This window comes from Aptenodytes forsteri, unplaced genomic scaffold (assembly GCF_000699145.1).
Source record: "Aptenodytes forsteri isolate BGI_AS27 unplaced genomic scaffold, ASM69914v1 Scaffold102, whole genome shotgun sequence".
Taxonomy (NCBI): Eukaryota; Metazoa; Chordata; class Aves; order Sphenisciformes; family Spheniscidae; genus Aptenodytes; species Aptenodytes forsteri.
This window is the reverse complement of record NW_008795771.1, coordinates 982,028-996,768: the sequence shown is the minus strand read 5'-3', so window position 1 is coordinate 996,768 and position 14,741 is coordinate 982,028. Positions and strand designations below refer to the sequence as shown.

The 14,741-nt window shown below is 38.8% G+C and overlaps 1 protein-coding gene across 1 annotated transcript; it reads right to left on the bottom strand.

Moving 5' to 3' along the window:
* Positions 1-6,581: 6,581 nt before the first annotated feature.
* Positions 6,582-11,212, bottom strand: NIPAL1 (NIPA like domain containing 1). The gene is given in 6 exon segments (XM_019473207.1): positions 6,582-7,186; positions 7,327-7,487; positions 9,287-9,377; positions 9,829-9,885; positions 10,986-11,190; positions 11,192-11,212. Coding segments are annotated over 6 exon segments (1,140 nt in total).
* Between the last annotated feature and the right edge of the window lie 3,529 nt (positions 11,213-14,741).

The following is a 14,741-nucleotide window of genomic DNA, read 5'->3' as shown; positions in this document are numbered from 1 at the left end:
AGCAGCTGGAAAGACTGAACATCCCTGACGCATTTTAAACCGGCATCGCAGGTCAAGGCACCTTCTCTAGCAATTCTGTGTAAAAGAAGGAGAGTAAGGATTATCTTATCCAAACCTCTCCCTGAGTTTTCCAGTAATCTCTCCCACTCCTCGCCTGCTGCTGCCTACTCAAATGCCCACACTTGCCTTAGTCTTCCCCTTGCAAGTGCCCAGAATGGTTAAAAGACAAGTTAGAGCTGGGACCTGACAGTAAAACGAAGTGCTTTGAATTAGTCTAGCTCAGATGGATCCTGCGATAGCTGACATGGACAATGTCTGTAACCCTAGTTGTTATGTTATTATTCACTTTTAATTTTAAACCTTAATTTTGGTTGATACAAATATATTATAGAAAAGGCAGATGAAGGTAATAATTGTTTAATATAGAATAGAGTCAGACCATTACAAATAAATAGTTTTTTAAAAATATGTGATTGCATTGTGAATTATTTATAGGTAAATACATCATAATATTTCATTTTATAGCACTTTGCAGACAAAATACTTAAAACCCACTAGCTGAAGAATGATTGAGTTCCACACAACTTAATTTTTCCTTTCCAAATTTAAAAAATAACTGCAACAATAAAATTAAATATACCAATCATCCCAAGTTTTGAATTTCCAGAAGATGACAGCACCTTTGGGTCACATCCATTCCTGGCATTAATCACTCACCTTTACTGCAATAGTATTTTGATAGTTATCATCCCTTGGGAAAAGAAGTTCTTAATCCTATTGTTTGAACATTTGGGGGTACCTTCCAACACACTTTTGAGGCATTTCTGCTTCAAGTGAAGCATGATGTCCCTATCGTTTCATATAATCTGCTAGAAGAATTGCCACCAACTGATGTCACTGTGTGCTTTTATGAATGACTCATTTACGAGCATTCAGTTCCTTATCAGACCTATGACTAAATACAGATCTATACAACACAGTACCACACATTGTGCTCACCACAACTTTATGCCCAGGCCACAGAAGTACAAGGCTTTTCAGCAGATGATGCGCCACAAATGTGAAATTCAAACAGTCTCTGCAATATAAAAGTACATGGGGAGTTTGAATAATGTATGAGGCAACTTTTTTAATAGCTCTTGTAAAACTGGTTTTGCCACATTTATAATTGCAAGTTAATACGTAATACACTACAGTACCGTGCAATAAAAAGCTCCGGTAGGTTTATGTACTCAAAGCACCTTGCTCATGCTCATTTCACTGAGTTGTCCCATGGTGAATACGCATCCATCCTTGAAACGTGTTGGTCTAATATACAAGAGCCAATAATGCTTGCCTACCAAGCCTTCAACTTCTCAATATAATCTTTCTGTAGGCTGCTTTGGGCAAATTATGAGTAGGCTGTTATTAACACTCTGACGCAGATAAATTTAACAGCTGCTATCATCAGGCTGACAGTAAATAAATGAAAAAGCACTAGAAAATGCTTCAGAGTCAGTGAAACCAGCGCTTAATCAGCAACAAGAAAGGTCTACAGGACAAAGGTCAGGTATCTACAGTGTATTTACTTACCAGAACAGCTACACCCATAAATAAAGACTAAGTAGGCCACCTCAGTCCTCACAGTGTCTCTGAGCTTAGCTCAAACTCAAAGGCAAAAATGAAAGTACTTATACGGGTGAACAGTGAATGCCACCCATGTCACTGAACATAAAGAGGCGTATGTGGGCAAACGGATGTCTGTTAGCTGTCTTTTTAAAAACCTTTGTGTGACAAAAGAAAGACCTGGAAGAGCAGTAAAGGTTAGAAGGAGACACTATACCACCCTCATATAGCGAATGTCTAGTCAAAGGCTGTATGAGTGCTCAGCATTTGTAAAAATTTGGTTGATGTTTCCTGATCAAACATCAGAAAACTTGCAGCAAGTCAGTATTAGGCAGAATTCCCAGACTCTGTGCGCCAGCTGCTTAGGATATATCTCTTTTCTATAAAAAAAGCTGCACTGTTGACAAACTGGAATGTATTTTCAGAAAATGAAATTACTTCCCTCGTCAAAAGTATTCCTGACGAGCAATGGAGATCAATTACTTGTGTGCATGAGTCTGGTGACGTTTCTCTCCGGTGCCATTTGGTTTTCAGACCAACATTTTTACCCCCTCTATAAAGTTTCACAAACAGGGAGGCCTTGCAGACACACTAACGCACATCACCAAGCGCCACTCCTCCCTCACGCACCACCAGCCTGGCTCCCCCTCAGCCTCCCCGTCCTGTTCTGAACCTTGGCACCACTTTAAAACCTGCCAGAAAGGAGTCAGCTACGGGAAACCCGCTCTGTTAAAAGAGTAGTTTCTAACACACTTGCCAGTTTTGTTTTGCTGGAATTTAAACAGTAAGAGAACGGCATTTGCTAGGAGTATATAATTCCCCATATAGTTCCAGGATGCAACCCTGATGAGTAAAGAGGTTGAAGTTTTGAATCAGTACTCTTTGGGATGGAAATTTTTTATAGCATGGCTGTTTTAAGCATGGCTGGGAAGGCAGGTAAAGGAAGATGGTAGAACAGGTTTCTATAGAAACTAATAACCTATGTACTTCCTTCCAAATTCCCTGCAGATTATTTAACCTATCCAAGTCTTCTTGACCTACCTACATTTAATCAGCACAGCTATGTAATGAATTTAATTGCCCATTAATTTGTCCTGAAGTACAGTAGTAATGAGTAGCTGCCAAGATTTGTTTTGTATCAGCATTTGAAAGCCGTAATTTGGTTAGCAATGTATTGCCTCCGAGGTTTTCTTTGTTCTAGTTCTTAACCATTCCCTCTAATTTCCAAAACACCTCAAGTTACTTTAGATAATATCCTTCATTTCACTGCCTGGAAAACCTGACAACTCACTAAAATACTCTCCATTGAGACTGCCATGAGAAAGAGATCCCTAATACATCAGCTTTGGGTTTTCTTCCCTAGTTTAGAAGGGAAGGCATTTTCACTTGCCCATTATTTTTGTCTCTCAAAATCCATGTCTTTTGACTACTGATCATCGGCATTAAATGTTCCTTGCCGATGCTTTCTACAGACCACCAGGGTAAAAATAACACATCTGGACAAACTGGGTAACTCTGTAAGAGAAGCTAAAACCTCTTGATCTCCCCATAGTCTTCCCTCCAGTTCCATCATAACAACATTACAGACTTTTTAGCTCAAGGGGAATATATCGTAGTTTCACACGTGGCTTTGCTAGGGGAGTGGAAAATTTTCTTTCCTATCAGAAAAAATACTAAAAGTCAAAGCTACTAAAAGGTCATGATCAGGCCAGATGCACATGAACTGCAAGGACATCAGCCAGACTTTCTTCATCTAGAATCCACTTACGTGTGCATAGGACCAGCTGCTAAAACCAAGATTATTCACTTTGGATCTATCAGATAGCGTTCAAATGCTTACCAGAAATATGAATTACACTCCTTTTAATCCCTTGTTTAAAAAACACATACCATTTAGTACCTAACCATGAATAATTTATTACAAGAGAAATATTAGCATAGTTTCATTAAAAATTATTTCAAATTAATAACTAAATATAAACATTTTCAAAAATGACATCTCTTATAGCAAATGTTTTTTATACAAATAGAAAATCAGTAATTTACTTCTTAGCATGACAGACTTCCTGTACACCATGAAAATAAGCATTAACTTTGGTTTTCTGACATTGTAAGAAAATAATATTATTTCCCTAGTAGATGTTATTTATGTATAAAAGCAGATACACAGGTCCAGTAGAAAATACAGAATTTTTGCTTGGTACAAGTTAATTGACTGCCAGGAGTTAGTATGAAAAAAGCCCAAACTTGGTATAAAAAGAGTCCAGACCCTTCTCAAAGAAAGTATTACTACATATCTTAAAAAAAAAAACCCAACACACATCCATTCAAGAACTGGACTGGTTGCTTTTTCGTACAAATAACCCATTTGGTCACACCACAGTGATGACTGTAAAAGCAGATAGAGGGGCCACCAGCTATGCAAAAGGATCTCTTTTTCTCTTTTTAGGGCAAATCAAGATTTTCTTCAGTTATTCTTTAAATTTTATGAGTAATTCACAGTGAAAAGCAATGCAAGTTTTTGTTAAAAGGCAAACTGTAAAGAAAACTCCATCTTTAGCCTTTTTATTATTTGTATTATCTGTTTTTAACTATAAAGATTTTGTAGCTTGAATCTGGCCGATAAAGCCAAAGTATTCTCTACATTACCTAAGAAGTAATGAAACTGTTTACATATTTTCTTCTCTGAAGCTTTTTTAACACATGTATTTTAACAGCAAAGAATTGCTGTAAGTCTCATCACTTGGAAAGCTGAAAAATATTCCAAAGCTGTATACACTGTCATTATATTTTCAAGGCAAGTACATTTTTTGTGAAAATGTCTCTTTTGCCGGGGTAACATTGCTGCCACCTCCTGCGCTATTGAATGTACTTCTCAAATTAGGTAATCACAGGTGATAACCTGAATACCCATTGCCTAATGACATCTTCTGGGCTTTTCTTTATGTCGGCAAGATTACCTGCAATCTTTTGTAAAGTACTGTGAGCAGAACAACCGGACACACTTTTCAGTATCACATTTTTCAGATATGCTCTTCATTGTAAAAATGAGCGTTTAGAAATAAGGTGCAGGTGATTCATACAATTTCTACCTCTTCCTGTAGGTATGTCAACTACAAACCTATCCAAGTGAAAAAAACAAGGTGCTTGTAATTTAGAAATAACCTTAAGCTAGTATCCCTAGTGTTACTTTCTAGTTTTTGATAGCTTCTAAAGCATCATTAAAAATCATTAACAAGCGAGATATTTCATGAACGTCTTTCAAATAGGAAGTACTTAAACCTTGCACAACGCAAACATGTATGAAATATCAGTGGCAACACTTTTGTTCTTACAGCTAATTTATGAGCCTTCTTCCGCAGAACAATTTGCTCTCCATCCAAAGTGTCCACTTTTACTACACTCTTTGCACATTAGAGAATATACAGCCTGCTTCATGAGGAGGTTCTGCTTGGCGTATAAATCTCAGCTGATTAAAATAATTTTTTAATTGCTGAAATGCTAGCATCCTCTGGCAAAGGTTCTGGACTCACACTTAAAATCCCAAGAATTGGAAATACTACCTTTCTGATGAACTCGTCATGAACCACACATCTGATTGCTGAAGCTACTTTCCTGCTCACAAAGTGGCAACAAAAGGGATTGTAATGAGTAAACCATGGACTGTGCAAGCTGTTTTTGTGAGGTAAAGATCAGTGACCACAACTGAGGAACATACGTGGTACAGATACTAATCTTCAAGGCCTACGGTAGATTAATAGCTAAAACATCTAATAAAGGCGAATACTCATTTTTAGAAAAGATGAAAAGGCCAAACTAAAACAAAAGATGTTTTGATGTTTCTCACCCCTTGTTTACAGCCCTTCCTTTACTTAGTACTTTTAGAAATAGCACATGGATTGGAAAACGGATTTTGCTTTTATGACGGAATATAAAATAACAGGACTATTTTGCTGTTAAGAAACACCAGTATTTTTCCGGAAACTGAGAAAAGAATTTGAAAAGCTTAAATAGGTTTTGATGAATAGATGGCAGTATTAGGAAGAAGTACAGAAATAAGTAAGGCCCATTCTTAAGCCTCAAAGTAGTATAAAACAGAGTGGAAATTGTTAAATGCACATTCTGGTTTTCTTCTGCCTTTGAACAATTTGGGTTTTTCTCTCATGTAATTTTTTAAAGCCAACAGCAACTGTGTTCAGGCCTCTAATGAATTTGCTTTTTCTTAAAATGTAACTTGGTCATAGTTTTGAAATAAAAAGGTACCTGCACATCCAGGGATTTGCAATCCATTCAGGACTCCTAAGGTAGAAGAGCTAAGACTTTGCTGTTAAAAAATGGATTTTGAAGGAGAATGGTTACCAAGAACCACATTTCATAAATTTTTTGGTGACTTCTATTCGAGATTCATAGGTAGGTCATCAAAAATGAAAAAAACTTGCAAAAAATGTTATATTAAAAGCTAAAAGGGTTAAACAATATTTTCTTCATATTATATCTCCAATTAATATCCTTCAGGTAGACGATCTACAAGTTTGCTCGGCAATAAATTATAAAAATATAAAGAAAGCCTGAAATATTAAGGCCATCACTAAGATAATAGCAGAGTGCTTGTCACTTCAGCAAGGATTATCTTTTATCATGATGGGAAAAACTGCACTTTGTAAACATAGCTTACAAAGACCATTCTTTTCTGCTAAAATTCTCCAATAGGAGATGCTGCATAAAAAAAGGACAACCTTGAACAACCTTGTTCATTGCCTGACATACAATCACCATTAGGTTTCTGTCTGTCATGTTACTTATTGAACATTTTCATTCATTACTACCAACAGCTGGCACAGAGGAGTGGCCCACACTTAACCAGCCTTACAGACGGTTTTCCAGAGGATTGCAGAAAAGAAGAGCATTCTGGTAGACACAGAATGGGCTGAGTCTGCAATTCGTGATACTTCGATGATGAACACCGCTTGAGAGTTTCATTGACTGAATAAAATGTTGTCCTCCTCATATGCCAAAGCTGGGTCTTCCATGCTCTCCAGTAAAGTGTGACAGGTTTCGTAGTCACAGTGTGGTAATGATGGTTCTTTTGCAACAGTAGACATCAACTGACTCCAGGTGATACTAGTATTTTTGAAAGCATGCAATAGAAAAATGCCTATGATGATACTGCAGAATCCACTCAGGGTTCCAATGATATCACCCAGGTCCATACTACTCCACTCCTTGAACAGGATAATGGAGCATGTCACAACTGTCGTGGTGAAACACACATAATAAAGAGGTGTCACTAGAGATGTATTGAATACATCCAACGCTTTGTTGAGATAGTTTATCTGAGTGCTGACTGAGAGCACTAAGATGCCCACCAAAACATAAACCAATGGATGTCGATAAACTGGCTTCTGCTCCAGCATTTGTTTCATGGCAATGCCCAGGCCTTTCACAGATGAGACAGAGAAGGCACCAATGAATGAGCAAATTAAAATGTAGATCAGTATATTTGTCTGACCTCTCCTTGGAGCCACGATAAAAATCAGTATGAGGGCAACAACTGTTAGGAGAACAGCAAAGGTAACAAACGCTGTAAGAAAGAGGAAAGAGAAGAGTAATACACATAAGAGAAAATATCAGACTATGTCCAAGTACATGCAGAAAGTTATTCAGTGTCCTGAACACTTCTCTATGAACCGTAGCACAAGTTCATTGCAATTGCATACAGACCTGGATCTTGCAGCTTTCTTTCCATCTCGTCTAGTGAGGTGACCTCCTCCTCCTCAGGGGCGTGAATAACCATGACCGTTGACCCCAAAACGCTCAGTACACAGCCCAGCTTTCCATGAATATTCAGTTTCTCATTTAAGAAATAGGATGACAATATAGCACTGTTTGGCATAATATAAATAAAAGGTTCAGCTCCACCAGCCATGTGAGACATTAAAAATCTTTCTGTGTAACATGATAGTAATTCAAAACCTCTTTTGAATTTGGATATATGGGAAACCAGCCTGAAACAATCGAATTTTAAGGAATTTTGCAGGAAGGTTGGTCAGGACCAAGAAGGTCAGGTCAGGTTTTAGGGGGGTTAGCAACCCTGATCCCTCCCCTCCAGATTGTAAAGGGTCCCAATTGCTCAAGGAACTTCTCTCATTACTGATTGCCTGGGTCAGGAGTATGCACTCTCACACACCTGTAGGTTGACCACACAAGCTGTTTTTTTCTTCCAAAAATGGTTTAAAGCACTTCATTTGCCATTAGAACCAATGCACACAAGTTTTGGAAACTGTTCCTCCTCACCCTCCCTGGGCTTTCCCACCCAGGCAAAGTTTCTGCCTGGCTTGCCAGGACTCTCCCAAAAACACAGAGAAGGCACATCTTCCCCTTCAAAGAGGACTGACCCCAGGCTCTCCAAGGGATTCAAGATTTAACCTGAGGATAATAACATGGCCCAAATGAGGCCACCTCACAGGGCACATGATTAGCCAGCTAGAGCACAACCTTAGGCACAGACACAGGCTTAGCAGTGTGTGGACAGGCTCACAAATAGTTTTTCAACCCACTGGTCAAATTACAGGTATTTTTTCGCACAAGGGTAATGAGCTCACCGACATGAAGTTCTCACGACCTCTCTGTTTTACGAAAATTGGAAAGATTGCTATCCACATCAAAGAAGAGGGCATTAAAAATCAAGCCGTTTTGAGAAGCAGCAGCCAGGCAGCCAGTTAGTCTGCATCTGCCTACACACTGATCCCAGCACATCTGCAGGTGACAGAGTTACACTGGTTTTGCTATGACAGAATGATTCCATTTTTAGCAGTTAGATTACTGCAAGCATCTTTAAAAAAAAACCCAAAAAAACATGGCCAGGTTGGTTTTAAACACTATGTTTCATATAGTATACTCAGGTCTTAAAAATAAGAGTTTTACAATTAACATACAATAATTCAATTTTGCTAATAAATTTTTCCCTAGAATGTTTGTTGTAAGCATAATCCACGTCTTTTCAGCTTCTGTGATAGCCATATTAATTTATGTGCTTAAGTACTTGGAAATTATTTGTTTCTTCATACATAGGAAATAATGAGTGTTTGAAAGGCATTCGTATTTCAAAAGAATGACAAATTTTAACTGTGGATATTAAAAATGCTAAAATTTCCTTTGCCTTCTTTCCAGAAGGACTTAGAAAAGACCGACAAACCCAAAATGCTTCCTAAGTGTGCCTTTATTTGAAATTATGCTCCTATAAAAAAAGAAATGTTTTTGAAAACATTTTAATGGGGGAATACTGTATTTTCTTTTAAAGTTTTGTCACAACTGAAGAACAGGGTAAGACTTTTTAAGAAAGCTTCGGTTCTCTAGGAAGAGATGAATTACAGCCTTCTACCACTGTGCATCAGCAGTATAACTGGTATACACTGATAAGAAATACTTTATAATATAGGTGGAAGGCTGTTGGGAAAGCATATATTAGTCTTTGGAACAAGACTTCTCATTCCCTCTACCCGGAAAAATTCAGTTCTAAATAAGCAAGGGATCTTTCCACCAAGGAACAAAAAGCATTTTTTGTCAATATATTCCTTTTCAGTTTTCTTATTACAGTTGTCTACTTTTGGCCAAAGACATTGCTTTTTCCTGACGCAGTGACTGGTTCATTTGTCAGAGCTTGCTTCCAGTTTGTACTAACCTTATGAGAACACTCAGTGCACCCAAGGGGGTAACTAAGGTTGCAGGTGCAAAGGCATAGGCAGCAAAGTTTGCAGCTTCTCCTAATCCCACTGCAGAAGAAAGAACATTTGGATCAGGTTGAAGGGGGGGAATAAAATTATAAATATTTTGTATGACAGCTATGATAGCAAATATAAACCAAAATCTTTTCTCTATATTATATATGCAAATTTTCCTTTCAGTATTATCTAGCCTCCTCTGGACACAATAAAGGCTGAAGAAAGTTAAATACCTTTCCCCTAAGTACTCCTAGAAGCTGGACAGATTCAACCCCATCGCTTTTGACTGGATATTAAAGAAAAGGTTGTTATTCTGCAAAGAGCTCCAAAGAGCAAACACAATATTTGAGAGATGGGATATCAGAATGGCTTCTGTCATAAAGGTGATTGCAAAGACATTTCTTTTAAGTGAGGGGAGTGAAAAGTCAGGGAATAAATCTATTTAAAACAATCTGCTGTATGTAGCATTTACATACAGGTTGAGAGGAAAGAGGTGACTTACTTGATAGCAATCCAGCCCACCAAAGCCATTCCTTCAAATAAGAATATCCACCTTGTCCTGAAAGCAGAAAAAATAATCTCATCTTAGAAGAAAGAGATCACCTTATTATAATAAACAAAACTACAGCTTCACATTTGCCTCTAGTCATATAAAGTACTCAAAGAGCACGTTATCTGGATGCGACATGTAGAATATTTTGTTTGATTTTGACTGACATTTTTATTAATCGCTCCACTGCTTTGTGACTTGGACTTCTGAAAAATCGTATTTGACTAAAGGGAAAGTTCCAAGCAAAAGTAAAATGTCCAAGAAGATTGTTGGTGGGCTTAAGAAACGCTACAAAGTGCTTTCCCAGGTCAGATCCAATATATTCATACACAGTCAGCTGTATTTTGACACTGCTCATACTTTAAATTGAGAGAAATTAGGAAGAAAAATGCCACTGCATGCTTTATTTTTTTTTACATAAAACATAAGTATATTGAACATTCAGTAACACATTTTTTTCCAAATAACCAAATTCTCTGGAAGAGTATATTGCAAGAAACACAACAAACAAAAGAAAAACTTCTAATGCTATATATTTAAATCCATGCAAAGGGAATTATGAGATTAATCCAATGGGTTTTTTAAAAGCTCTCCACATTTTTCTAGCTCTAGCTCTTCATCTGTTGACTTTGATAAAAGAATAGTTGTACTAACTGTAGAAACCTTTGTGGTAAGTATCCTTTCCACAGCTCATTGCAGTTCCTTTTTTAAAAAAAGAACTAAACCTAGTTAGTGTCTTAAGACTTTCCATCTCAAACGAGGGGGAAAAAAGATGGGAAAAAAGAGACAGAAAGGCGCTTTGAAGGGTAAGACAAAGGGAGAACTTTATTTGGTATCTAGCTGCTGTCAGGGAGGAAATATCACCAGCTCACTATATTTAATACCGACCGCTGCCACCACAGCCCTAAGAATTCTGAAATCTCAGTTCCTGTAATCACACCATATTTCCATCCCTAGCCAAGAAAGGACTTCTCATCACTGTTGAAGTATGACAGTTTTCAACTATGACGGTTTTAAATGTGTGATCTGTGACTCAAACCCTGATTTTGCCGAGTTATAACAGAGGTGTTTGTGTCCCCAGTAGGAGCAAGGCAGACACCACCGCTTACCAGCTCGGGGGACTCCTTTGTCTGCCAGTTTCAAAAGTCCTTTCTTCTTCAGTATGAAGCTAGAACCAATAAAGATACTGGAACCTATCGCCAAAGCCAAGCCAACGTAGAGGCGATATTTGCTTCCAGCAGACGTGGAAATACTCTGGTTTGTTTCATTGAGAGTCCCGTCCATAGAGGTAAGGAGAGAAGAATGGGATTCAGACACGTTGATGATCTGGCACCATGCTTGGCAGGAGTCATGGCAAGCAAAAGAGAGCACAGCACCTGGGAGGAGAAAAAGGAGGACAAGTGATTCATGAACTAGGCACAGCTCTGAAGGAGCCCCATCCTCGCTCTGCTCACTCCTTTCCACATCTTCCCAGAGCACTTGTCATTTCTGACCATGCAAATAACTCACAAAATCCATATAACATACACAATGCTGCCCCAGGTCATTACCCACCCCTGTAATTCGCAGGTGCATGCCTTATTTTAACTATATTTTTTGCACTACATTGGCTCAGTCAAGCAATTAGGGCAATACCAAGGAATGCAACAACAAAATATTATCTTCAATGTAAATTTCAACTTGAAATCGTAAAAGCTAACCTGAAACCTCAAGAAGAAAGGGTTCTTTTGTATTGTGCAGAGACCATATCCCTAAAACACAAACACACAGCCAAATCCATGATTTCAGACTTTGTCTGCTAAAGTAAGCCTGCTGTTATTCCAGGCTTCTGCTTTTACATTTGTAGCTGAGATTTGGAAACAACAACTAAAAAAGAGAAGGAAAAAAAAATCTATATAGGGAGCAAACCCTTGCTGCATATGGGTACTAATACATTTTGTTAAAATTGTTCAGTGACTACTGTGTGAGCCAGATCTCCTTTAACCAATCATAAAATTTTGAGGTGGAGGCCTCATTACAACTCACAGCAATTTTCATCTAACCTCAACAACCCCTAGCTGGAGGAAGACCACAGCCTGCAAGGGACAGTCCCCCTGGCTATGCCTGCAACACAGCTGCAGAGCCGGGTGACCCTGAGCTAAGACTGAAACTTCACACTCTCCTCCAGCCAAGCCTTATCAGCATCACTACCGTGATAACCTGTGGGAATGACATCATTGCCATCAGCCTAGACGGGTTTTTTAAAGGAGGAAGAGGTATTGCATTTCCAAGAACAAAGGGAGTCGTTGTTTTGCATGGGGAAGCAGGGGACAGGCAGCAATGCTGCAACAGGGCTTATGGTAGTCTAGGCAGACGTTTCACAGTTTCTCATGGTAGACTGCAGTACGGAAATAGCATGGATCACAGAACCTAGGCTGGAATAGCTTTTAAGGACAGCCTTTTTGGAAAGAAAGGTTTTATTGCAAAGACATGTTAAAATATGAAACAGCAGATGCAGAAGTACAAAAGCTCAGTCCACTGTGATTCATATAAAGCATTGGACGCAACAAATTGTTTTGCTTTCCACGTTTCCCCTGTAATTAAAATGACACATGAAGGATTCATCATGCTGAGTGGCACCATCAGTAATACACTCACTATTTTTCCAACTGAAAAAAACACTTGGAGACTTGGTAGAAAAGGATGTGCCTGTGTGTCTGTTCATACCTAAGCTCTGGAAATAATGTTCTGTCAAAAGTACTTCACTGCACAAGTAACAATAAGCAGCCTTGGATAATTCACCTAATACTGTTTAGGAAGGAATATTTAAAATATCGAAAGTATTAAAAATGGTATGAAATTTGACAGCATATCTTCATTTGCAGCTGCCAATGCTGATACTAACACTGGGAGATACTGCCCTTTACAAGTAAGGAACTGAGAATGAATACCTACTCCCAGTTGTCCTGTGCCATACTGTACAACAAACACATTACAGTAAGTCATCATTTGATTTTCGGGCTGTGCAATCACATTTCCTTGTTTGCCAAGAGAGTTTGTTTTGTATTGCTAAGCCAGGCTTCATAAAAATGGTCCCACAAGATGGGTATGTCCATATTCTGCAGCTGAAGATTAAAATCTTAAAGAATTTACAACTACATGAAACTACTTTTCCATAGTGTAGGACAGAGAGTATTCTGCCATCTTATCATTACTAGAAGCTGCAATTGGATAATGTAAAAGAAATGGGATTTGCATCTGTATCTAAAAGTATTTTAAAATTCTAAAGTATTAGTATAGTCTTAGAAGAAGAAAATTTTGCATATACTTAAGCTTTGACATTATTAAATAAATTACAAAAGAAAATTACAGAGAAGTCCTTTAAGCATTAACGTTTCTCTTAGCTAACACACATCAGGGCAAGGCAAAAAAGTGGAGAGGTTGCCAGTAAATGAAATCCCTTCGCTCTCAATACCTTATAATGATGCTAAACCGGACTGGCGACAGTTGTACCACCACCACTCAGCTACTACAGGCTTTACGTGAGAAGCAGCAACAGTTCTTGCCTTTAATTAAAAGAAAGCATCAAGAGAAAACCTTTTGATAAGTATGGTCTTTTAGCTACCTGCAATGGTAAAGGCAGCTTTCTATCAGTGTGTTGGGTTTCTAAAGTGAAGAAAATAACACTCTTCTCCCCCTTTTTGTGAATGGTATGCTTTCATTTAGGTGGAGATGAACGGCAGGCTTATTCCCTTCCATATGACACTACTACTACTTTTTCTACTGATTCTTAAGTTTTCCATTCCCCGGCAGACTTTATGATACTAAATAATGAAAATTTAATCATGCCATCTGTAGTAAGTCACTCAGTGACTGCCACAGGATGCTTCTCTCCTTTCTGAAATACAATCTTTGCTCACATTTACAAAGAGACGTTGGATTTTTCGCCTGTTCCATCTGCCAGCTGAGAAGAGTCATTTTGAATGGTTGTGATCTCTGTTTATTGTGCTGAGAAGGTTTTTCTAGTTTTAAAAAATGTGTCATTTGTTCCACTTGCATGTAAAGTGATATGTCACTCCACTGATCGAAGAACCATCTGAGAGCTGGGAAGAGGAGGCTGATCCAGGAATTACTATTACTTTACTCCCCATTGTGACCAATCTAAAGGTTACCTGGAAGGCCTGAGGAAGGTGACAAATCTCTGAGGCCGCCTGGCTTGCTCAGCACCCAGTTTCTGTAGCTAAGCTAGTTTCACCTCCCACTTCCAAACGTCAACAAACATGAACCTGTCAGCAGAACCCCTCCTGGCAGAAATAAAACTCTCCGAGTTCTGACTCAAGGCTGATAGCAACAGGAAACCAGTCTGAGTTCAGGCGTCCGCTGTTGTAACTTCTAAAGTGTTTTTATGATCCAAAAATGCTTTTGCAAACACCTAAATATTATCTGAGTCGGGTAGATTAGCCAGCCCGGTACTACCCCTTTCTTGTAGCAATTTTAACTTGCAGTCCTGCAAAGGCCTAGGCTAACATACCCTGCGGTTCACTAGTGACAGCCAGCTTAACTTTAATCCTACCACTGAAGAAACTGGTCCTAAGTCATCTGGAAAACTGTTTGCTTTGATTAGACATGTAATTTGACCATTTTTATCGTGCTCACGAGTCAGCTCACACCTGGCAGGGGCATGAAATGCCTTTCTCGGTCACCCAGGAAATACCAAGCCCACTGTCGCCAAGGCCTGGCTACCGGGGCCGAAAGTCGAGGTACTGAGAAGCAGCAAGGATTGGCTCCCCGGCACACCCCCATTCACAGAAATGCACAAAAGCTGCTGAAAAGAGAGTTTAGACACGAGCCAGCCACGGGAGAAGCAGCGCAGGAACCTCCCCGGC